Source organism: Theropithecus gelada, chromosome 5 (genome assembly GCF_003255815.1).
Source record: "Theropithecus gelada isolate Dixy chromosome 5, Tgel_1.0, whole genome shotgun sequence".
NCBI classification, from domain to species: domain Eukaryota; kingdom Metazoa; phylum Chordata; class Mammalia; order Primates; family Cercopithecidae; genus Theropithecus; species Theropithecus gelada.
Genome location: NC_037672.1, coordinates 74,160,446 through 74,187,002, shown reverse-complemented (window position 1 = coordinate 74,187,002; position 26,557 = coordinate 74,160,446). Strand labels below are relative to the sequence as shown.

The following is a 26,557-nucleotide window of genomic DNA, read 5'->3' as shown; positions in this document are numbered from 1 at the left end:
TGTGATTTTAAAATTTTGTGCTTGTCACAAAATTCAGGCACAACATAAAAGAAACAGATACTTTGGCTTAATAGTCCAGCACTGAATTCTTACTTGTTATTTTAGGAAAGAGGAATGAAGTGCTCATTTACCCAAAGCAGCAGAGTTAATGGAAAATAGAATAGAGCTACAAGCTGAGAGCAGAGTCTACAGAAAAAAAGGCTGAAAAACTGACACCACAAATCAAAGCCATGAAAGGTAAAATATTAAGTTCTTAAATCACAAATGTTTTATTAAAAGCAATTTTTCTAACACATGCATTGTCTCCATTCTGAGAATCTGTAAATAAATTATTTTTGGGCTTAAAAGCTATTTTTAGAGCTACTGCTAATAAAGAGAGATCCTTATTCTGTAATGCACCCAATCTTGCATAAAATAATGTTTTTCTAACATAATTAAGTATATTGATATTATGATATAAGAACATATTAAAATAATTTATAATCCCAATTACATGAAGTAGTGATACAGATAACAGAAGACCACCTCCCACTTGATCATATATTGACTTTACTGATCAAAATGGGTACAAATAGTATTTTTTTTAACAAGACATAAAACCGGACAGAAACTTAGAAGCTGTTTTTTAAAGTTTAACTCTAAAGAATATATAAATTACATAAACAAATATTTTAATTTATAACCTTGTGTAGTTATTTTGTTAACACTTCTGTGCCCTATTGTAAGTGCACTGGCTATTCTGTCTTAATCACATGCTTAAATTGTAAACCACAGCACAAATGCTCTACAGAGCATAAATATGCTATGTAAATACCACAATCCAAAAATTTTCAACACACCTACATCATAAATTACGATTTTTGACTTAGCGCCTAACTCAAAGAAACAATTAGCTTTTTCCTTTTTCCAGTGAAACAATCCCCAAAACAAAAGAGATGAGGTTAATAATGAATTCAATTACAAGCGAAGAACTGTGATTTTTTCCATCTAAACCTCTTCCCAATGTCACTGTGCACCTAATCATGCTGGAGATTTAAAAATCTATGAGTCATTCTTGCTCACTCACTCTTTCCTTCACAACTCATTCACCTGTCTACAAGTTCTGTTAGGCCCCCACCGCACCCTGCCCTTTTTCTTAAACAAAAGACACCTCAAATTCAATGACTTCTGTCTCTCTCTATTCCCAAGTCTTCTATCTAAGACACCAGCATCTCTCAGCTGAACTACTGCAGTAACTACTAACTAGTCTAGCTGCCTCTACTTTACTCTTATAATCCAACAGTTCTATTTCTTTTGGTTATCTTTCATGACCCCTTCATACTCTTAAAAATTATTGAGGACCCAAAGAGCTTTTGTTTATGTGAGTTACACCTATCAATATTTACTGTGTTAGAAATTAAAACTGAGAGAAATTTAAATCACAAGAATATACACATTCCATTGTCACAGCAAGGATATCACCACACATCATATAGACTCTGGAAAACTCCACTCTGCCTCCTAAGATAATCAGAATGAAAAAGGCAAATAACATCTTAGTAATATGAAAACAAAAAGTTTGACTGTGTAGAACCACTGTAAGGGTCTGAGGGATTCTTAGTGTCCCTGGATCACCCTTTGAAAAATACAATTATAGTCTTCTCTCCATACAGCAAGCCATAGTGATCCTTTAAAAATATAAAACAGATTAAAACTCACAGGCCTAAAAACTCAAATGTCTTCAAAGATCTTATAACGTATGGCCCCAACCTACTTCTCCCAAACTAATCTGGTATATTTTACTCCTACTATCTTCTCCTCTTTACCACTCTGTTTTGGTCCTGCTTGCCTCTTATTGTTCCTCAAAACCACCAACCTAATTTTTACACTTGCAAATATTTACATTTGCTGATTCCCCTGCTTTGAATGCTTTCCCCCAGATCTTTATATAGCCTGTTCTTTCTCATTATTCAGGGCTCTATTCAAACGTCATCTCCTTAGTGAAGACTTCTCTAACCTTCTAATCTAAGAGAACCAGAACTGGCCCTTCTCCCTACATCATGCAGATATCATTCTCTATTTTTCTTTATTCAGATTTTTTTTCTTCACAGGACTTGAAACTATTTAAAAACACATGATGTATTTATTTTCTTGTTTATTGTACATCTTCCCAGGCAGAAGGTAATTTTCATGAGTAAGAAAATTTGTCTCTATTCACTAATGTATTTCTAGTGGCTACAACTATCTCCAGTACATAGATAATCAATGAATATTCATTGAATGAACCACTGGACTTCTAGAAAATCAGCACCATAACAACATTTAAAAATAGAGGCTGGGCGCAGTGGCTCACCTGAGGTCAGGAGTTCGAGACCAGCCTGGCCAACATGATGAAATCCTGTCTCTACTAAAAATACAAAAAATTAGCCACGCATGGTGGCGGGCACGTGGAATCCCAGCTACTCGGGGGGCTGAGACAGGAGAACAGCTTGAACCTGGGAGGCGGAGGTTGGGGTGAGCCAAGATCGTGTCACTGCACCCCAGCCTGGGCGACAGAATGAGACTCTGTCTCGAAAAAAAAAAAAAAATTAGATGATGATTTCAATGTTTATCATCCTTTCCATTCCTAACATTAATTCTTCCTTAGTTTTGGCAATCTGTCTATAAACCAAACTTAGATCCTAGTTTTAAAAACAGGAAATGAATATATCAAAATTAATGAAAAAAACTTATTGTGATTATTATGTAAAAAGTTTCTTATACAACCCATCAATAAGTTAAAAATTCTAGTAGAGAAAGTGGTTAACTACATGTCATTACTAAATGATACAATTACCTTAATTGGAGGGCACTGAGAACGGCAAAAGTCATTGATCTTCTTCTGCAATGGAAGTTTCATCTCAGTCAATACTACACACTGTTGAGAAAACAACAAATTAAAAACTAGAAAATACGTAATTATTTTTGTAATATACAATAATCAGAAGCATGTCAGTTTGCACTGTGCTAAAGACACATCACTAATCTCACTGAAAAGTTACAATCCTATGGAATTCCATTCCAAGGTTAATACCTTCACAAAGTACAGATAACAAAAGTAAAAATAACATATACAGGGGAAAACCTGCACACATAAAACTTGATAACCATCGCAGGCTTTACGATTAGAAGCAAACCTTAATATTCTATGTGGTATTTATGGACTCTAAGTGATTAGATTTGTTTCATCTATTACTATCACACAAATACTAACCTAGCTACCAGAGTATTACTTTCATGTTAGCTTAAAAACCTGACAACATTTTTAAGAGACACATTAGTTGGCTACTAGAACAAGTCCATCTGTGGATTTAGTTTTTTTAAATCTAGCTTGCAATATGGTTTGCTTCCTGTAGGGAAACATTCCTCCATGGGTCTCTCGTCTATACAGTCTCACAACGTATGCCATGAATGCAAGGTCCTTACCACTCTTTACTTGAGGTCATTTCTCAGAATTGTATTTGCTGTGTAAAAACTTGAGGGATGAGGTAAGATCTTCCTCAGGGATAAAGGGACGTCTTAGCTTGCTTTAAAACAGCCAGTTCCCCAAGCTCAGCACTCTTCTCTAAAGCAACCTACTACATGTGCAGGCATTCACTGAGCCCTCTGCCTTGAACTAGAGGGACTTGGGGGACAGGGGGCGAGGAAGAAAATGCAATATAATGCTCATGTTTTTTATTATGCACTGAGTAATAAACTTCTTAGTGTCTGACCCAGGAATCTCATATTTCCTGCATCTGTGAAACAGTAACAGGCTAGGTTGCAAATAATAAAAAAATCAAAGACTAGACCCAACACATACTGAAACTGATTTGAGTTTTATCAATGTTAGAAAATTCTCAGCCGTACTTTCTTTGAATATTGCCCTTTTCTATTGCTATCTATTGCTATCTAGAAATCCAATCTCATAAATTGGACCTTTTCATTCAAGCTCTCATTTATTTTAATTTGTCCATAGTATTTTCTCTTATTTCTTTTTGGTTTTTTTTTTTGTTTTTTTTTGTTTGTTTGTTTGTTTGTTTTTTTGAGACACAGTCTCACTCTGTCGCCCAGGCTGGATTGCAGTGGTGTGATCTGGGCTCACTGCAAAACCACCTCTGTCTCCTAGGTTCAAGCGATTCTCCTGCCTCAGCCTCCCCAGTAGTTGGGATTACAGGCACACGCCAGCATGCTCAGCAAATTTTTGCATTTTCAGTAGAGACAGGGTTTCGCCATGCTGGCCAGGCTGGTCTGAAACTCCTGACCTCAGGTTTTCTGCCCGCCTCAGCCTCCAAAGTGCTAGGATATTTTCTTTATTTCTATGTGCTATAGTTTTGGTAATTTCCTCAGGTCTATCTTTCAATTCACTAATGTTTATTCCAGCTATTATCTATTTACTGTTTAATCTATCCAATGAATTTTAATTTTTAAGACTTCATGTTCATTCCCATAAGTTGTACCTCGTTCTTTATCACATCTGCCTGGTCTTTTTCAATATTATATATTTAATAACTTCTTTTGAGATTTAGTAGTTTTGAACATCTGTATTTTATAATTTCTCAAACAAATCTATTCTTCTAAATCTTGGAGGTTTAGGCTGGGCATGGTGACTCACACCTGTAATCCCAGCACTTTGGGAGGCCAAGGCGGGAGGATCACCTGATGTCAGGAGATCAAGACCAGCCTGGCCAACATGGTGAAACCCCATCTCTACTAAAAATACAAAAATTAGCGGGGCATGGTGGCATGTGCCTGTGATCCCAGCTACTCGGGAGGCTGAAGTAGGAGAATCGCTTGAACCCAGGAGGCAGAGGTTGCAGTGAGCCCAGACTGTGCCACTGCACTCCAGCCTGGGAGACAGAGCAAGACTCCAGAAGAAAAGAGGGGAGGGGAGGGGAGGGGAGGGGAGGGGAGGGGACGGGAGGGGAGGGGACGAAAGGAAAAGAAAGGAAAAGAAAAAAAAGAAAAAGAAAGAAAGGAAAAGAAAAGAGAAAAGAAAAGAAAAAAGAAAAGAAAAGAAAAGAAAAGAAAAAGAAAAAGAAATAAATAAAAATTCTTTGAGGTTTAACAGTTTGTTGACTCTTGGTCATATTGAGCTGCTTTTTTTCCCATCTTGTTATTTTGTACTGTGAACTCAAAGGGACTTTATATACTGGAATACTCTGTAAGTTAGTTGAGGGTATAGTTCTCAAGATTTGTTTAGTTTTGTTTTTGTCTGGCACTTTAGGGCATGGCCATTATAGTACTACCTTTTTTCGTAATTTTTTTTTTTTTTTTTTTTTTGAGATGGAGTTTTGTTCTTGTTGCCCAGGCTGGACTGCAGTGGCGCAATCTTGGCGCAATGCAACCTCTGCCTCCCGGGTTCAAGCGATTCTCCTGCCTCGGCCTCCCAAGTAGCCGGGATTACAGGCATTTACTACCACACCTGGCTAAATTTTGTATTAGTAGTAGAGACAGGGTTTCTCCTTATGGGTCCAGCTGGTCTCAAACTCCTGACCTCAGGTGATCCGCCCACCTTGGCCTCCCAAAGTGCTGGGATTATAGGTGTGAGCCACTGCGCCCAGCCTGTAGTACTACTTTTTACATTAAGTTCTCAGTTTAGGAATTTCCAGATCACAAAAGATTATAAAGTTTAATCTCTAAACCTATGTGACAGCAAGCCTGTGGTTATGAATTCCCCAGGAAAACCTTTACTTTTCATCCAGAGCTCAAGAGAAAGCAGACAAGCTTCTTGTTCTGATTGTTAAAGACTGTTCTTGTCCACCCTTTCAGTTAGGGCATAGCTCTCTGAGGCTCCAGCTTTATGAAGAAGGGGAGGTCTCAATTCCATTTCTCTAGTTTATGTAGTTCTAGGTCTGAATCTTCTGTTTCTATGTGAACATCAATTACCAAGAACTTTGGTTACTGTGACAGACAACTCCTGTTGCTAAGAGTAACTACAGATAATAGTTCACTAGTCTTTTAGCTAACTGTTCATTTGTGGCCTCTGAGCATTTTCCTAACATTATTTTGAGCTTGGATAGTTATTTAAAAGAAAGTCTGTTTAGAAATTCTAGAAAGTCTGTTCAGAAAGTCTGTTTAGAAACACATAAACAGATTTTCCTAACATTATTTTGAGCTTGGATAGTCATTTAAAAGAAAGTCTGTTTAGAAAACTAGGTGCTTTGTACCAGGATGGATTTTAAGTTATCCAGTCCAGAATAGAAATCTATAATCATTTTTAAATGGGTAACAGCATAATTTACTCACAGAAAAAAAAAAAATTCAGGGTCAACCTAGTCACTTTTGCAATATACAATGTCCTGGGAATTTTGTTGTTGTTATTTAAGGAATTGTTACCTATAATAGACTGAACTAGTGATCCATGTATTTTTACTCCCCTGTAATTGTACTGCTTGCCCATGGCTTTAGGAAGAGTACTTTTCTGCTTCTTGACTTCAGGCTTGATAACGTTGACTTGCTTTGGCTGACAGGATGTTAATGGACATAACAAAAACAGAGGCTTGAAATGTGCATGTGTGTCTGGACTTGACCTTCTGTTTCTGCTACTACCATGAGAACATGACCTAGGTAGCCTCCTGGTCCCAGAAGAGAGACACATGGAGGAGAACCAAACTCTGGAGTTTAATCCAGGCTGAGTTCAGCCTAGAAACCCCAACTGACATTCAGGTACATAGGAGAGAAATAAATGCATGTTGCTATAAACCAAAGTTTTGAGTAGTTTTTAATGGATATTACTGAGAAAAAAGTCAACTGATAAAACTACTTTGTCAGTAGTTCTTAGGTCCCTTCCTTAAAATGGAGAATTTGAAAGGTTTTATTCTGATATGTCTTCTACCTTGAAATTTTTTTGTTCTGTTTCTCAATACACTAGGTTAAATTAGTTAAACATATTAATACTTAACAATTTCGCCCTGGAATCTGTCAATAACATTTAATACAAAATGGAGTACTAACCTGGTATTTGTCTAAAAAGGAGAGATCTGTGGTCTCATTGAAAGGAACAGAAGATGATGTGACATGAACATATGGATTGAGTTCTGCAATATGTTTAAGCACAGCTTCAGCCCTAAAAAAATAAAATAAACTTTTACTGTCCTTTCATTCAATATACTCAAATCTCTTCAAGCTGGACACTGTAATGACATCAGAGGAACCTGACAAGTTACAAAATTTCAATGGAAACTTACCTTGTAGAAGAAAGAAACCAAGACTTACTTGTCTTTACAGATAACTATACAATCTTGAAATAATATACTATCATATTCCACAGTAAACCACACAATCTCCAAGTGCACCCTAATAGTTCTAAGCTCCAGGCTCCTTAACTTTCTTAATACTTTAGCAACACTAAAGTCTTTCTTTAATAAATTCAAGGAAATACATTTCTAGGTAGCAATGTAATATATATAAAATATATATTTATATGTAATATATATAATTTATACTACATAAATATATAAAAAATTTGACAAATACAAAAAATTAAGTATATACCAGTATTTCTTTAGCCATAGTAGTATGAATTTATGGTGATCAATTAAACAACTATGACTGACTGGTGTTCTAGATAAAGGAAATATTCTAAGTAAACAAGTAAAAAAAAAAAACCTCATAATACACAAAAATATCTTTAGCTGTATAAATATAAGGTAGAGACTTTATATTTAAACAACTATGACTGACTGGTGTTCTAGATAAAGGAAATATTCTAAGTAAATAAATTTTAAAAAACTCATGATAATACATCAAAATATCTTTACCTGTTTCTCTTATTAACAACATCATCTTCACTGAGAAAGAAGTTGGTTCCTAGATCCCATGCTTGGCATTTTTCTGTATCATGAATTGTAAGTGCCTTCAAAGAAGAAAAAAGTATTGGTTGAAGTCAGGAGTTCAAGGATATTCAGTCTCTCTAGTACTATCAACAATGTACTAGAATTATTATTTTGTGTAATTAGATAATGAAAAGTACGCAAAGGCATAAGAATTAGAAAGGATATAAAATTAGATATATATACATCTGGAGACCCCAATAAATTGATAGAAAAATTTCCTTAAACATGAAGATAATTTAAATTTATAAAAGTATGTTATAAAAATCAACACAAAAATCCAGAAAATTCATGTAAACAAACACTTCAAAATATTCCATGTTTCAAGTAAGAAAGATAATTAACAAAGTGGAAAAAAATACTTGTAAATTATATCACAGGCTACAAACCTCGTAGAAAGAGGAACATAAACAAGGACCATACTGAAAAAAGGACCATACTGAAAAAAGACATGGTCCTTGAAAATATGTAAAGATGTTCAACCTTGCCAAGAAATGAAATAACTTTTCTCACTTGTTAGATTGGCATAAATCCAGTTTGACAACACAGTCTATTGGTGAGGGTGAGGTGAATCAGTGACTCTCATATATTACTGATAACAATGTAAAGTGGCTCAACCTCAAAGGAAAGGAATTTGGCAATCTCTAGCAAAAAGATATCTGCATTTATTCTGTGATGCAGCAATCCCACTTTTAGGACTCTATCTCAAAGACACACTGGGAAAAATACAAAAAGATATATATACAAGAGTATTAAATGTAGCACACTATTAGTAAGAGCAAAAGACTGGAAATAATCAAAAAGCCCACCAATGGGGAACTGGCTATAAGATGATATATCCATACAATGCATAATCATGCAACTATTTAAAAAAAAATGAAAGATGTATTTATAAATATGGAGTAATCTCTAGGATATGCTGTAAAGAGATAGCAAGGTAAAGAAGAGCACTTTATATGAGAAAGGTGCGAGAAGATAAATATATATACCCACACATAAACAGATATACATGTTTGTGTGTATGCATTTACCTATCTACAAAAACAAATGAAGAATAAACCAAATATAAAAAGACAGTAACCTAGTAAGTGAAGGAGGAAATAAGGTAGCAAGAAGCTAGACTTATCTGAAAATACTTTGTTTAAAAAATCTGACTTTGAATCATAAATCTCACATGATAGTAAAACTAAACTTTTAAAAAAGCAATCTCTAAAAATCCAAAGCAAAATGAATACATGGACTAAACTGTTTATGGAGTCTGCTATACACAGAGATTTATTTAAAGTGACTTTTAAAAGCAGTTAATTTGCCTGCCAAATCCAGGTAGGATCAAAAAACTAAATTTTTTTCAATAATACATTATTATTAACAATATTGGAATTGGTATTCTGAAACTATGCCATACAGGTAAAATATAATAGGATAAAGAATATATAGGATATATAGGATAAAGCATCTAATGGATCATTAGAAACCAAAATCCTAATAAGACACAAATATAAAATCACAGAAATAAATATCCTATAATCCAAAGTAAAAATTAGAAAGTTTAGTAATACTTTACAAGCCTAAACCTGAAAATCAGAAATTTCAGTGTGTACTCATTATGAACGTTTCAGCTCTGCCCACTGAAAAGACTTTGTAAACAGTGACAGAGACTACTAGGGGCTGTGTCCAAAAGCCTCAAAAAACATGAAGAGAACCAAAATAACCAAAGATGGAACAATCTGAGCATCAATGAAAATAACTACAATAGATGAAAACACATCAAATTATGTTTAAATTCATGAGTTTATCATAATGACCAGAGTCATGCCCGAATCCCGACTCACAGAAACTATGAGACAATAAAATGTTGTTTAAGCTACAAATTTTGGGGTAAACTGTTTTACAGCAACAGGTAAACTAATACAATGGTATTAAGAGCTTGTTACATTTTAGGTGTGAAAATAGTATTGCTGCTTCAAAAGATATTCTTACCTTTTAAAGATACTAAAATATTTAAGGATGATATAATACAATGTCTGAAATTTACATCAAAATAATTTGGCAGTTGGGGGCAATAAGGAATGAGAAGGAGATATATGAAACAAATGTCCCCAAGAGTTGGTAACTGAAGCCTTCTGATGGGTATGTGGGGTTTTGTTAAACAATTCTTTCTACTTTTATATATTTTTGAAATTTCTGTGATTTTTTTAAAAGTAGAGCATTAAAGACAATAATTAAAACAAAGTATAAAACAATATTACCACAACAAATGAGCCAGAAAAAGGCTCATAACAATTTTTCTCACAGAGGACATTTACTTACCTTAATCCCTGCGAGAACAAGATTCTTTGCTAGAAAGGCAAAAGAAAAAGGAATAGCTCAATATTGGGAATACATACTGGATGACATGTCTTCACAGAGCTTAGTCACATATCTAATTGGATACTTTTGACTTCTTTTTTTACTACTTAAGTTCCTTGTCTTAAAAAAGTTACAAAATACAGGTTAAAAGTGAAAACATTAAAATGTGCATAATCACAACACCCAGGAATAATCACTCCTAAAATTTCAATGTATTCTATCAGATACGTTTTTATGAATACAGTATATGTATGTGTGCTACTTATAATGAATTAATGGATATAGAGAATGATAATTAATGGTTATTAAAATCACAAAAAGAAGCAATGAGTCATTACTGGTTATTTGTGGAAGAATATAACAACATCATGAAATAGTCTTGACAAAGATTAAAAACTTTTGGATCTAATTTCTGTTATAGCAAATATAAGGGGATGAAGTTAAGTTATTTAAACTATCTCACATTGCTCAAAAGTGTCATACAAAATTAGGAATATAAATATTGCTTACCAATTTCCAAACCAAGACCACCCATTCCACTTAAGAAAACATAGGACTTGGCCATCTTCTGCATTGCTGTGTCTCCAAGAACGTACCTCTGTCGACTACATGGAAAACACAATAAAAGACAAAAAATTATTTCACTAAAATTATAATATCTCTTAAAGTTGTTTGCAAATGAAAAGCCTAGGAACTCAATCCTGCCCACAGACTTGTTCTGAATGATTTGCAGTGTTTAAACATTTCTGAATTAAATGCCAAATATATGACATATTTTTAAAAATCAGATAATTTGGCACCACAATCCATATTCCCTCAAGGCAATAGACAGATGGAGTTGAGTAGGAGTTGCCCTGTTTAGGCAGGAGGATTATGTGCTCCAGATTTGCCACAATCAATTCCTTCCTGTTCCTCTCATTTATTACCTCAGTGGCCACTATAAGCATTTGAGTTTGCCATCTCCACCTTAAAACTTTCACTATCAACAGGATTTCTGAGACCCCCATCTCTACATAAAAATGTGAAAATTAGCAAGGTGTGGTAGCACACACCTGTGGTCCTACCTACTCAGGAGGCTGAGGTGGGAGGATTGCTTGAGCTTAATGGTTTGAGGTTACAATGAGCTATGATAATGCCACTGCACCCAAGCTTGGGCAACAGCAAGATCCTGTCTATATCCAGATATAAAGGATGATCTTATCGTAGCAGCTTCATGTCAGAATTCAGAAGTCAGGGAATGTTGTACCTGGCCAGTAATACTGGTTTTTGCCTAAGGATGGAATTTATAAGTGCCTTCTTAGTATCATCACTTCTTCTATTGTTAGTACCATCTGCAGCTTTTTCAGACTTTTTTGTCATATCCTTAGTTTTGGTTCCTGCCCAGCCACTGAACTGCCACTACCTAGGCAACATACCTAGTCTTAGGTTCTGGACTACAAGCCAATCTGAACCCACTGTCTTCCCTAGTCATTCAATAATCATTTAATGAGTATCTTCTAAGACTTAGACATTGTGTCATAGTCTATGACTTAGAAAAGCTCATGGTCTGACAGAGTTGACACACATGTGAACAAATACTATGTGATAATGTGTTTATTTAATAGCAATAAAAATAAGATGCTTTAGGGCTGAGCAGAAAGGATGAGAAGTAACTCAGGCAAGATATCACAGAGCAGACACAGGAGTGAGTTCTTAAAGGATCATTGGAAGGTATTTTTGAAGCACAAAAGAGCATTACAGGAAAAGACAGTTGAGGTAAAAAGGTATAAACTGCAATTACCTATCTTATCTTTGATAAAAGAAGTAGTCTAGTATGGCCAGTGTATTCAGAGGAAAAGGTGGTTGGGGCCTTCAATAAATGGTGCTGGGAAAACTAGATTTCTAAATGCAAAAGAATGACAATGGACCCTTATACTATACAAAATAATCAAATCAAAATGAATCAAAGACTTAAGTGTAAGATCTGCAATTACAAAACTCCTAGAAGAAAACAGAAAAGAGGCCTCATAACACTGGTGTTGGCACAGATTTTTCTGGATGACACCAAAGGCACACACAACAAAAGCAAAAACTGACAAGTGAGACTACATGAAACTAAAAACCAGTAAAGGAAACAATCAACAAAACGAAAAGGCAACCTACAGAATGAGAGAAAGTATTTGTAAACCATGTATGTGATAAGGGGTTAATAATATCCAAAGGAATGCCTATAACTCAATACCAAAAAACCCCTGAACTGACCCAATTTTTAAAAATAGACAAAGAGTTTGAATAGATGTTTCTCCAAAAACATGCACATAGCCAACAAGTATATGAAAAGGTGCTCAACACTCGCTAATCATCAAGGAAATACAAAGGAAAACCACAATGAGAGATCACCTCACACCTGTATGGATGACCATTATAAAAGAAAAGAAAACAAAACAAAACATAACAAGTATTGGCAACAATGTGGAGAAACTGGAACTTCTGTGCACTGTTGGAAATGTAGAATGGTGCAGCTGTTATGGAAAACAGTATGAAGCTTCCTCAAAACTTAAAAAATAGAATTACCATATAATCCAGCAATTCCATTTTGGGTATTTATCCAACAGAATTAGAAACAAGATCTTGAAGAAATATTTGCTACATAAATCTGCTATACGACAATGTACACAGAGTAAACAATATAGTTGACCCTTGAACAACATGGGTTTCAGACGCACAGGTCCACTTATATGCAGATTTTTTTCAATAAATATACTGAAAAATTTTTTGGACATTTGTGACAACTTGAAAAAACTCACAGATGAACTTTGTAGCCTAGAGATATCCAAAAATTAAGAAAAAGTATGTCATGAATGCATGAAATCTATGTACATATTAATCTATTTTATCATTAACTACCATAAAATACACACAAATTATAAAAAGTTAAAATTTATCAAAACTTACACTTACAGACCACAGATGTCGCCATTTGCAGTTAAGAGGAATGTAAACAGATGTAAAGATGCAGTATTCAGTCATAAGTGCACAAAAGTCACTGTAGTACATACTGCACTACTGTAATAATTTTGTAGCTACTTCCAGTTGTTATTGTGATGAGCTTAAGTGATGTATCTGGTTAAAGCGCATGTGACTCTATTCATAATCTTTGCCTGAGCAGTTCCTCTCTCCAGTAAATTGAATATTGCAGGAAAAAGTGATGTCTTGAGGTTCTTGCATATTTTTCCATCATGTTTAATGTGCAATACTGTAAATCTTGAATGACATATATGGGACCCATACAAAGTGCCACCAGTAATGTTGCAAGTGCTCCCAAGAAGCTGAGAAAAGTCATGACATTACAACAAAAAGTTGAATTGCTTGATATGTACTGTAGACTGAGGCCTGCAGCTGTGGTTGCCTGCCATTTCAAGATAAAATGAATCCAGTGGAAGGATCATTGTAAAAAAAAAAAAAGGAAAGCCATCATTGTAACTACACCAGCAAGTATGAAAACCTTGCACTTTTTGTGAAAGATATTTTTATCTCGTATTGAAAATGCAGCACTGATATGGGTGCAGAATTGCTGAAACAAAGTCATACTTATAGACTCTAACATGATTTGAGAAGAAGCAAAGTCATTATAAGACCACTTAAAGCAAAAAGAAGGTAAAGGATATAAAGCTGTAGAATTCTTTTTTCCCCATAGGTTACTGGGGTATAGGTGGTATTTGGTTACACAAGTTCTTTAGTGGTGATTTGTGTGATTTTGGTGCACCCATTACCCAAGCAGTAAAGCTGTAGAATTTAATGCTAGCAAAGGATAGTTTGATAATTTTAGAAAGAGGTTTGGCTTAAAAAAAAAAGTCAGACACAACATGAGAAGCAGTTTCTGCCAACCAAGAGGCAGCAATGAGTTTCTAGACACCATGAAGAAAATCGCTGAAGATAAAGGATATCTACCTGAATAGGTTTTTAATGTAGAAGAAAGTGCTCTATTCCAAAAAAAATTGCCACAAAGGACATTTATTAGTAAGGAAGAGAAGCAAGCACCGGGATTTAACGCAGAAATGGATAGTTAACTCTACTGTTTTGTGCAAATGCATTCAGGTTTATGATCAGGACTGCCCTTACATATAAAGCTGCTAACTCCTTAGCATTGGAGGGAAAAGATAAACACCAGCTGCCAGTCCTCTGGCTACATAACAAGCAGGCCTGGACGAGAACCCTTTTTCTGGATTGGTTCCGTTGATGCTTTGATTCTGAGATCAGGAAGTGTCTTGCCAGTAAGAACTTTTAAAGTTCTTTTGCTATTGGACAATACACCTGGCCACCCAGAACCCCATAAGTTCAACAAGGAAGGTGCTGAAGTGGTCTACTTGCTTCAAAACACAGCATCTCAAATTCAGCTTCTAGATCAGGGCATCATAAAGGACCTTTAAGGCTCATTACACACAGCACTCTATGGAAAGGATTGTCAATGCTATGGAAGAGAACTCCAAGAGAGAGAACATTATTAAAGTCTGGAAGATTATACCATTGAAGATGCTATCATTGTTACTGACATCAGACAATCAGGCAGAAGGTTCTGATGATTCAAGATTGCGCTGATTTCTTTAAAGATATGGACCCTTCTACAACAGGGGCACCAAAAAGAAACTAAAGAAAGTGACAGGAGGATCAGTACTGTATAGAAACATTTTTCCAGAAATGAGAAAGCAAAAAAGTCACACAGTAGTTACATATTTCCATAAAGTTACAGTGTGTGCCTGCCTCTCCTTCCCTACCCTTCTGCCTCCACCTCTTTTGATTCTGCCACCCCAAGACAAAACCAACTCCCTCCCTTCCTCCTCCTCAGCCTACTCAACATGAAGACAACAAAGATGAAGACCTTTACGATAATCCAGTTCCACCTAATGAACAATAAATGTATTTTCTCTTCCTTATGATTTTCTTAACATTTTATTTTCTCTAGCTTACTTTATTGTAAGAATGCCGTATATATATACAGTATATAATACATATATTTAAAATGTGTGTTATTTACATTATCAGTAAAATTTCCAGTCAATAGTAGGCTATTAGTACTTAAGCTTTGGGGGAGTCAAAAGTCATATGTGGATTTTCGACTGCACAAGAGGTAGGGTGCTGGGGAGTTGGCATTCCTAACTTCTTCATCGTTCAAGTGTCAACTATACTATACTACACACTTAAAAACTTGTTAGTAGGGTAGAGTTCATGTTATGTGTTTTTACTACAATACTAACTTTTTAAAAGGTAAGTTGGAGTTATGTTCAAAATGATTCGGTAAGCTATAGTATTTGGACTTGTACTATGAGACAAAATGGTCAGAACTGTGGCTGTGTGAAAGAGAATGGAGAGAAAAGAGAACTTCTGGAATTTATCTTTATCTTACCCTACCTTCATCAAGTTCACTACTGACATCTACCTCCCCGAGATGTTAAGAGGCTAAAGATCCTCATTTCATGCCTTGTCCCTAAAATATATTAATCATTGTCCAAAGTCCTAGGTCTAATACTAGTCCCCATAAGCAACAGATACAGATTTTAAAAACAAAAAAATACAGCTGGGCACAGTGGCTCATCACACCTGTAGTCCCAGCACACTGGGAAGCCGAGGCGGGCAGATCACGAGGTCAAGAGATTGAGATCATCCTGGCCAACATGGTGAAACCCTGTCTCTACTAAAAAAAAAAAAAAAAACCTACAAAAATTAGCTGGGTGTGGTGGTGCATGCCTGCAGTCCCAGCTACTCATGAGGCTGAGGTAGGAGAATCGCTTGAACTCAGGAGGCGGAGGATGCAGTGAACTGAGATCATGCCACTGCACTCCAGCCTGGATGACAAAGCAAGACTCCATCTCAAAAAAGCAAAAATACAAAACTCCCAAATCTTCAGATTCAGCCACTACAACAACAACAACAACAACAACAACAAAACACCACCAAACCCTCGAACATGTAAGTTAATTTTTAAAATCTAAGAAAATAAGACCTAGTTTTTGTGTGAAAATCTCACGTTTTGGCCTTTGTAATATACACATCTTTGTATTTCTTTTTTTTTTTTTTTTTTGACATGGAGTCTCGCTCTGTTCCACAGGCTGGAGCTCAGTGGCGCCATCTCAGCTCACTGCAAGCTCCGCCTCCCGGGTTCATGCCATTCTCCTGCCTCAGCCTCCCGAGTAGCAGGGATTATAGGCGCCTGCCACCACGCCTGGCTAATTTTTTGTATTTTTAGTAAAGACGGGGTTTCACCGTGTTAGCCAGGATGGTCTCGATCTCCTGACCTCATGATCCACCTGCCTTGGCCTCCCAAAGAGCTGGTATTACAGGCGTGAGCCACCGCACCAGGCCATATCTTTGTATTTCTACTAAGAAAACCTATATGTAGTCAGTAACTCTTTTAGTATTCCCTAATAATTCACTCTTTTAGTACCCACATAAATTTCCGGCTTTATCATTTATTAATGATTCGTGCCCTCACTATGACAAATTCTTAAGGAAGATATTAAAACTCAAATATGCACATTGGTAAACAACTAGATGTTTGCAATACAACATGCACACAAAGTGCACACAACTACACCAAAAGATACTCTCCGTCAAACAAAAGAAAATGGCTTACCTCTAATAATAACAGCCAAACTGCTATATTCTATAACTCTCAGTAAAGCAAACTGCAGCCTACTCACATAGCATTGTAAATGGAAAATTTAGTCACTGAGCTACTGAAAATTATGTTTATTTATCAGCATTACAGGGTTGGAGGGACATAAAAAAAGTTTCACAAGGATTAAACTAAAAAAATGAATAAAATTAGTCAATACTATCACAAAGAGGTGCCATTTGTTATACCAAGAAAAACATGACCAAAAGGACATTAAGAATATAATTATAGATTAAGAATCCCAATTTAAGAGTCCACTCTCCCTTTGTGCTTACTATCTTCAGGCCACACTGACCTGCCTGCTGTTTCGCAAGAGGGCAAACTTGCTTTCATTTCAGAGTTTTTACACTATTTCTTCTGCTTAGAATGTTCTTTCTTAAAAATCCTGGAATAGTTGACTTCTTATCACTTAAGCCTCTATTAAAATATTGTATTACAAATATCACACACATCATTCCTGATCACCCTATCAATAAAATGGCTACTCTTATCCTTAGGTCACTGCCTAACTCATTAACCTATCATAGTTTCTTCAAATCACTTACCATTAACTGTTTGTCTGCCACTCCTACCAAAAAATGTATGGTCTGTTAAAAACTCACTACTGTAATCTAAATACCTAAAACAGTACCAGGCATTTAATAATAATAGATAACCCTGTGCTAAACACTGTTTTAAGTGCTTTAGACATACTAATTCAGTTAACCCTTATACAACAACTTAAGGTGACTTCTAAACCACACTTTATAATCAGGAAACCATTTGTAAAATAATTTTCACAAGAGCAAGATTGTTAGTCTTTTATCTCTTTTCCCAAGCATATAGTACAAAACAGGATTTGGACTCAACATGCCAGATGGTATGTATTAGCTCCTAATAAAGTGTCCATTATTGACTCTGCATCTTTTTAATTACTTTAAAAAGTATTCAAATTTCATGAAAAAGTATAGTTTAAAAAGTCTCATCAAATTCCATTCAAAACACAACTATTCAATCATACAATACTTTCTTTAATTACTAAAAAAGCATTCCAATTTACTGAAAAAGCATAGTTTTAAAAGTCCCATCAAATTCTATTCAAATTACAACTCTTCAATCACACAGTATTTCTCCACTGTCTATAAATTACAGAACAGGAAATATTTTAATGAGATTATAATGAAGTAATCATATTCTGTAGATGCTATTGTATGACTAAAGTGAAATATTATTCTTCATGAATTCCTGCACTATCAAGAACTCAAATATGAATTATTGTCCAAAAATGAAAGGTTTATTTTGCAGAGGGTGGCAAAATCCTTCTTAGTCCTATCACCTAAACCTAAAACAACTGAGATTTAAATATTATCCAAATGTAGTTAAAAAAAATCACAGAAACCCTAATTTTAACTTGAGAGGAACTCTTTATACATATATATATATTGTGTGTGTGTATATATGTATAACATATATATATATTTTATATATATATATAATTCCACATAGGCCGAATGGTATCTTCAAAGAGACTACTTGATTATTTGAGAACAATTAATGAGAAAAATAAGTTTCAGTTTCCATGAGATTCTTACCTGTATAATGCATCATCGATCTCCACAGATGCTGTTGACATAATGGGCAAATTTTTATTTGTGCTGGGAAAAAAAAACATGGTTATTAAATTTTCACATTTTATAATATAATATTTGATTATTCGTGTGATCAGATTCAACAGTTACTAAAGGTTTTCACAAACCAAACATACATTTTATTATCTACCACTTTACTTACATTTTTTAAATGGCCTAAAATTATCAGATTGCTTGTTCTCTCTTGTGTAGATTTTAAGATTACAGAGCTCATCATCTTTTATTCTCAGATCTCAGGTGTTGTTTTATCACTGATATAAAAATATATATATATATATATATATATTTTTTTTTTCCCCCCCTTTTTTGAGATGGAGTCTCACTCTGTCACCCAGACTGGAGTGCAGTGGCGTGATCTCAGCTTACTGCAACATCCACCTCCTAGGTTCAAACAATTCTCGTGCCTCAGCCTCCCAAGTGGCTGGGACTACAAGTGCATACCACCACATCCAATTAATTTTGTAATTTTAGTAGAGATGGGGTTTCACAATGTTGGCCAGGCTGGTCTTGAACTCCTGACCTCAAGAGATCCACCCGCCCTGGCCTCCCAAAGTGCTGAGATTACAGGCATGAGCCACTGTGCCCCGCTGTTTGGTACATATATTCTAATGGATCTGTATTTCAGCAATTGTGTACCATCAACTTTCTCTATATATATACTCTTCCTAGATAAACTCATTCAATCCTATGGATGAATATATATTGATTATATTGAAACTTATTTCTCCATGTGTGATCTTTCCTCTGACCTCCAGATTGTATACAACTGCCAAAACAATAACTATTCTGATGTCTTAACTGGTATCACAAACATAACAAACTCCAAAGAGAATTCAATTACCCCTGCTTAATGTATTCTTCCTGTCTTTCCTAACTCATTTTCTGCTACCATCATTTACTGGGTAGTCCTGAAATCTAAGGATCTTCTTGCTTAAATCATTCCCCAACTTTCTCTATTTGAGACCTGTTAGTTCTACCTTCATAGAAGATCTCAAATCTGATCACTTTTTACTATTTCAATCAGTACAATCTCAAGCCAAACCATCATCACATTTCACCTGAGCTATTTCAAAGACCACCTAGCTAGTCGTCTTATTTCCACCATTGTCCTTCCCGTTTATTCTCCATAAAACAGTCTAAATATCTTAAAATGCAGTCAGAAATTATCCCCCGAATTTGGACTACCCTTCAGTGGATTTCCTTTACTCTTAAAATTCAAACACCTCACCATACTTGAAAGAGCCAATGTGTTCTGTCTCCCAATGAAACCTCTCCAGTTTCAACTCCCACCACTCTCCTTTTTTGCTTACTATCTTCAAGCCACACCGACCTGCTTGCTGTTTCACAAGAAGATAAGCTTGCTCTTATTTCAGAGTTTTTACACTATTTCTTCTGCTTAGAATGTTCTTTCTTAAAATCTCGGAATAGTTGACTTCTTATCAGTTAAGCCTCAATTAAAATATTGTGTCACAAATACCACACACATCATTCCTGATCACCCTATCAATAAAATGGCTACTCTTATCCTTAGGTTGCTGCCTAACTCATTAACCTGTCAGTTTTTTCAAATCACTTACCATTAACTGTTTGTCTGCCACTCCTACCAAAAAATGTATGGTTTGTTAAAAACTCACTACTATATTCCAAATAACTAAAACAGTATCAGGCATTTAATAATAATAGATAAACCTGTGCTAAACACTGTTTTAAGTGCCTTAGATGTACTAATTCAGTTAACCCTTACAACAACCTTGCCCAAACAGTGGGCAGGCACTATTGCTATCTCCAATGAACAGATGGAAAAAAGAGGCTGAGGCAGGTTAACTTAAAATTTGCCCAAAGTCACAGAGCAGGCAAATGGCACTGCCAGGATCTGAATCCAGGCAGTCTAGCTCTTGACTACCACACATACTGCCTACTGTCTCTAATAGTAGACCTAAAGCACTTTAAAAATCTGTTAAATGGGCCAGGCATGGTGGCTCATGCCTGTAATCCCAGCACTTTGGGAGGCCAAGGCGGGCAGATCACCTGAAGTCAGGAGTTCGAGACCAGCCTGACCAACATGGTGAAACCCTGTCTTTACCAAAAATACAAAAATTAGCCAGGCGTGGTGGCAGGCGCCTGTAATCCCAGCTACTTGGGAGGCTGAGGTGAGACAATGGCTTGAACCCGGGAGGAGGAGGTTGCAATGAGCCAAGATCCCACTGCTGTACTCCAGCCTGGGTGACAAGAGCAAGACTCTGACTTAAAAAAAAAAAAAAACCTGTTAAATGAATAAATTTTAAAGGAAGAAAAACAAATCTAAATATACAAATCTGACAAAGTATACTTATTATAGCAGCATATTATTTATAGCAGTGCTTGTCTCAATTTTTTCACAGCATGGCCTTCAAAAAACATATCTGTAGGAAACACTGGGAAGCAGAGATAATTTCCAGGTACAGGGAACCACTCTGGAGCATTTGGAGCTGAACCACTGTGAGAGCTGAGATCAATATACTAGCAGAAGTGCAGGCCATTCCTAGTTCTGAGAAGCTCTAATCGTCAAAGGATTCTAAAAACAGTGCGATGGCGTCAAATTCAGGTTTGGAATCCAACTTTCTAGTCCTAGCATTGATAAATAAGCTAAAGAATTTGTAAACAAAGATAATTAAAATGTTATCATTTATCACACCAAACACTGACACATAGCAAATGATACCAGCTTCTAGTTAATTAAACGGATAGCTATTAAAAAAACTGATTCCAATTACCAAGGCAAATCAGAAGATAGCTGTGTTCTAAGAGATCACCTATCTAATAAAAAACACACACACATACACAATATACTCTGTTTGGGCATTGTAACAAAATATTAAAATAAACAAAATTTGTTTCTTTTCTTTCTTTTGAGACAGGGTCTCTCTCTCTGTCACCCAGACTGGAGTGCAGTGGCACGACCTTGGCTCACTGCAGCCTCGACCTCTCCAGACTCAAGTGATCTTCACATTTTAGCCTCCCGAGTAGCTGGGACTACAGGCGTGCACCACCACACCCAGCTAATTTTTTTGTATTTCGTAGAGACACGGTTTCGCCATGTTGCCCAGGCTAATCTAGGAACTCCTAAGCTCAAACGACCCGCCCGCTTCGACCTCCCAAAGTGCTGGGATTGCAAGCGTTTGAGCCACTGCACCCAGCCAACAAAATTTTTTATTATCTACTTTCCTATCACCTTATCCCTAGTACACTTTCACTTGCTGCTCTCCTTGCATGGTGGGGGCAATAGCCCTAGTGGGTAAATCTGAATAAAAACGAGAAGAGCTACATTCTAACTAGCTCTGCCGCTTAATGGCATTACTGGCACTATTAAGAAAGTTGTACCTCACTGGAATGTTTCAAGAATATGCAAAAATAATATAATCTATAAGACAATCAAAAACGCTTCGAATAAGGCGCGGGTTATATTACATAATATCCCTCAAGTCTGGCAGTGTCTGCAATGGCAGACAACACCATGAAACTGAAAGCATCCCTTCCGTCTGAAACTGGCGAAAAGGCTACAGGTTTACAAAGTGTCGCATCAGCTGAAAATAATACATCCATCACTTCTATCTTTGGCATGGTGTATTCTGACAGTGGTGGACAGAATATAACTACCTGCTTTATTAATTATGAGATGATCGAAAGAAGAACTACTAACCAAGAAACTGGTAAAGGCCTGGCAAAAATATTTCCCCCCTAATTTTACAGGGGCGGGAAAGATCTAAAGAATTTCAAAACCAAGTGGGAAATAAGAATGGGTAACTTGTGTATTTTTTTTTTCCTGGCTTTTTTTTTTTTCTTCCATAGTCAACAGAGGCCTCAGGGTGTCCAGATTGCTACTGATTCATTCTTACCAAGTTCCTTCTGGTAACAGTTTTCAAAAGAAGACCTCAGAGGAGGTGCACAGTGGCGCTCCTCGCTTTCTTTTTACGGAAAGGAGGAAAGGTGCTTGGCACCAGTCGAGGAAGCTCACGCCAAGTGACCGGGACCAGAACTCGCTCTCGGCCGGAGCCCCTCAAGTCTGGTGACTCGGAGGAAGGAGGATCCCGAATCCCAGCCAGAACTGAGAAAGCGCTCAAAGGTGCGGAAAGGGGACTTTTCCTCAGGAAAGCCGGGAACAGCAGAGGCCCTAGCCCACGTCGCCACACCCACTCCGCGCGCCCCTCTCCTCCCAGGGCCGGCTCTGCTCGGCCCCACGGCCTCTCGGGCGCCCCCAGCCCGCCGGAAAGAAAGAAGCAGAAACCCGGAGCCTGGGTCCCACCCGCGACCCCCTCACCTTCACCCGCCTCGTCCTCTCACCTGCCAGTCCCCCAGGAAGAACAGGATGCCTCTTCCCCCTGAGGGGCGGCCACAGGCTTGGATCCTTCCATTGCCGCCTGAGACACCGCCGCCGGCTACTGGGAGGTAGGAAGGAGGCGGGACCGCGGGGGTCAAGGGGCGGGCGGCGACGTCATCAGAGGGGCGGGCCTGGGGAAGCTAGGAGCCCGGCAGCGCCTTCCCGTCAACCCTAGGGGCGTCCTGGTTTCCGGTTTGGGTGTGGCCGCATGGAGTGCTGTGGTGCCTGTGGCCGAAGGGGGCGTTACTGTTGCGAGTGGCATCCGCATTCGGCAGACGTAGATGGAACCAAAGTCCAGAAGTTACGCGTCACCCTTGCTCTACAGCCAAACATGCAGGACTCTAGTAACCCGCGAAATGATGGGATTGCGTTGCAGATCCTTAAAAGAGTCTTATAGTAAGAAGAGGAAACAGCTTTATTTTATAAATAAACTGAAGGCTGCTAATAGCTCCAGATTGTCAGTGAGGGGATTCCACTTAAAGATGTTATACATTTAATAAATAATTTTGAGAGTCCACTACATGTGAGGAACTGCCTCAGATTTAATAGAATCATGTGATTTTTAGTGCCATACATGACGTTAGATCATCCAGTTTGGTCCTTCAAATTTGTGGGTAAGGGAAAGGAACTTCCGGTCAGTGCTAGTGACTTGGTCAAGGTCATAGAGCTGATAACTGTTAGATTACCAGAACACATGTCTAAGGAGTTCTCATATAATTCTTTTCATTTACTTTGTGTCACCTTTCTTAGAAAGCAACAATGAGTTGGACACAATAACATTAGGATTTGTCTTTCACTCTAACACTGTATATTTGAATAAACATCTGCAGGATTTTTAAAATTAGCATATACTTTGAGTATTATGTAATTTTCAGTGATGTATCATATTTTTAATTAGAAATTTTTCCTCCCTCATGTGGAGATGAGGGTCCAGGCAAAACTGTATTATCGTTTGTGCCCCTCTACTCTCTTCAAAATTGCACATCTTAAAATACTTGGAAGCTTTATGTTGCTCACCTATAGCATTATCCGTGTTCCTCAATCCGGTTGTGAACCTTTTCCACATTAGAATTTACTTGATCTGTGTTGTGTTCTTTCAAGGCTCTGCTCTAGCACTAAGTTTATTCCCTGGCTTTTCTCTTTATTCTAAAGTTAATAAGTAAAATATATTTGGCTAGCCCACCCTACAGATACTGTCAGTTTCTTTGTTTCCCTCCCTCTGCTTTCCCTTCCATACAAATTTTCTTCCTATTTGTTGAATGCCTATTAAACATTAAGAACCTAATGGCTAAACAATAAGCAGATAATAGAGATAACATTGCTCACCAGTTTTATCAGGTTCATCATGGGAAGCCAAAAATAGAAAGTAAATGAAAAATTAATTTAAGAAAGTAAATTTTCTATGAAATAGAATGAGTGTTCCAATGAGCTGAACAGAGAACATTGGCTTTATGGGCAGAAAAGGACTGAAGAAAGCAGAAATAGAACAAAAATCAGATTATTTCAACATTTCTTTCTTTGTAAATGTTAAAACAGAGCATACTTCCTTATTATTCCCACTAAGTTCACTAGAATCTCCTGGGTTTTTTTGTTTTTTGTTTTTTTTGTTTTGTTTTGTTTTCGTTTTTTGTTTTTGTTTTTTAAAACTGGCTCAGTTTTTCAAAATCCGCTTTAATTACATGGTGCTTAGCACAAGCAACTCCATTCTGGTTTGACCTGATGGAGCCTCGTGTAGAAGGCTAGTCCAAAACAATGGCCTGCCATTACCCACACTTCTTCATATTTTAACATCTGTGAATAGAGGACGAAGTTTTTAAAAATAAATACAGAAAATAATGGTGCATCTTAAAATTGAGGGCATGTTAGATTTGATAAAATACGGTGTTAATTATTTCAGGCATGTAACAAGCAACCAGATTTAACAGATTTTAATGTTTTGTCACATATGTAAAATGGGAAAGAAAACTAGGCTATCACAACTTTTTGACGGTGAGGCTTTATGTCATGAGAAAGTAGAATGACATATTGAGGAAACTTAGGGGGAAAATGTATAGGCCAAGGGTTTTTACATTCAGCAAAACTAACTCATATACAAAAGGTACAAACTGTTTTCAACAATTGATATACCAACATTTGATGAGACTAGTGTTTTCATGAGCCCCTCCTGAATAATTAATTGGAGAAAGAGTGTCTGACAATCAGAAGTATTACAGAAACATTGATCTAAGTATTGACTCAGGTTCTTTACAGCAAATCATAATCTGTTATATTTATTAGCTTTTGTGTTTCTTCTAGTTTATTCGTTATTACTAATTCTCCTGAGTTCTGTCACCTCATTTCTGAGGTTTTTCTAATTCAGAATCAAGTTGTTCTTCCATATTTTGCATCACTTCTCTAATGTCATTTAGCTAGTTTCAAAATAATAAACTGTTTTGTAGTGCATCTTTCTGGTATGTTTTTGTTATCTGCGATGATTATGTTATATTCCTTATTCTCTCTTTTCACATAATAACTTTGCATGGGATTTGAACTTTATGCTTTTCTTGTTGCTCATTTTTTTCTTCTTTTAGATGGAGTCTCACTGTGTCACCCAGATTGGAGTGCAGTGGCACGATCTTACCTCACTGCAAACTCTGCCTCCCGGATTCACGCTGTTCTCCTGCCTCAGCCTCCCGAGTAGCTGGGACTACAGGTGCCCGCCACCACGCCTGGCTAATTTTTGTATTTTTAGTAGAGACAGGGTTTCACCGTGTTAGCCAGGATGGTCTTGATCTCCTGACCTCGTGATCTACCCGCCTCGGCCTCCCAAAGTGCTGGGATTACAGGCATGAGTTGTTGCTCCTTTTTATGTGAAATTGATGTTCCTGAACTAATATGAGACAGGCTTCTTAGCCTAATAAGTTTATCAGGAACAAAACTGTATTCTAGAAAGTCAGGTGTATTAGTCTCTTTTCACACTGTTATAAAGAAATACCCGAGACTGGGTAATTTATAAAGGAAAGAGATTTAGTTGACTCACAGTTCCGCATGGCTGGGGAGTCCTCAGGAAACTTAATCATGGCAGAAGGTGAAGAAGAAGCAAGACATATCTTACATGGTGGGAGGAGAGAAATGAGAGTGCAGGAAAAACTGCCACTTTTAAAACCATCAGATCTCAGTAGAACTCCCTCATTATCACAAAAACAGCATGGGGGGACTGCCCCCATGATCTAATCACCTCCCACCAGGTCTCTCCCAGGACACATGGGAATTACAATTTGAGATGAGATTTGGGTGGGGACACAAAGCAAACCATATCATCAGGTTTACTGGCTCATTGCAAAGAGGGAGCCCACATTCGGGAAGAACCATGGGGTGCCTCACCAACAGAGGAAGAGATAGATTTATTGTAGGAATTTGGGGAAGTATAGAGTTTAGAAGGAATTAAAATGAAGTAGTGCTTTGATAGACTCAAAAGAAAGCAAGGCTGTTTGTAAAGAAGTCTACACTACACCTAAACTATTAGTAATGGCAAAAACCGCAATTACTCTTGCACCAACCTAATACCAGATGGACCCAGGGTTCTGTTTTTTGGAAAGTGCAAAGTTCTGCCTCTCAGAAGTAGAAGCTATTTCTCTGTGTCAATATGACTTTAGATATTCTAGCCAAGAGTGAGATATTTCAACCTTAATAATAGGATTTACACAGTAGAGTTTTTGATAATCTTTTGATATTGTCATAAATTCTCTATGATTTTAGA

General features: G+C 36.8%; 1 protein-coding gene across 1 annotated transcript in view; it reads right to left on the bottom strand.

Moving 5' to 3' along the window:
• UBA6 (ubiquitin like modifier activating enzyme 6) overlaps positions 1-22,912 on the bottom strand; it is a 73,313-nt gene extending 50,401 nt beyond the window's left edge. Inside the window, exons 1-7 of the mRNA XM_025384825.1 lie at positions 22,782-22,912; positions 18,405-18,467; positions 10,692-10,786; positions 10,143-10,171; positions 7,761-7,855; positions 6,955-7,066; positions 2,816-2,896 (exon numbers count right to left, since the gene is read on the bottom strand). Of these exons, the coding sequence (XP_025240610.1) occupies positions 2,816-2,896; positions 6,955-7,066; positions 7,761-7,855; positions 10,143-10,171; positions 10,692-10,786; positions 18,405-18,467; positions 22,782-22,852 (546 nt within the window). The 5' untranslated portion in view covers positions 22,853-22,912. The remainder of the gene's footprint in view (positions 1-2,815; positions 2,897-6,954; positions 7,067-7,760; positions 7,856-10,142; positions 10,172-10,691; positions 10,787-18,404; positions 18,468-22,781) is intronic.
• Positions 22,913-26,557: the final 3,645 nt, after the last annotated feature.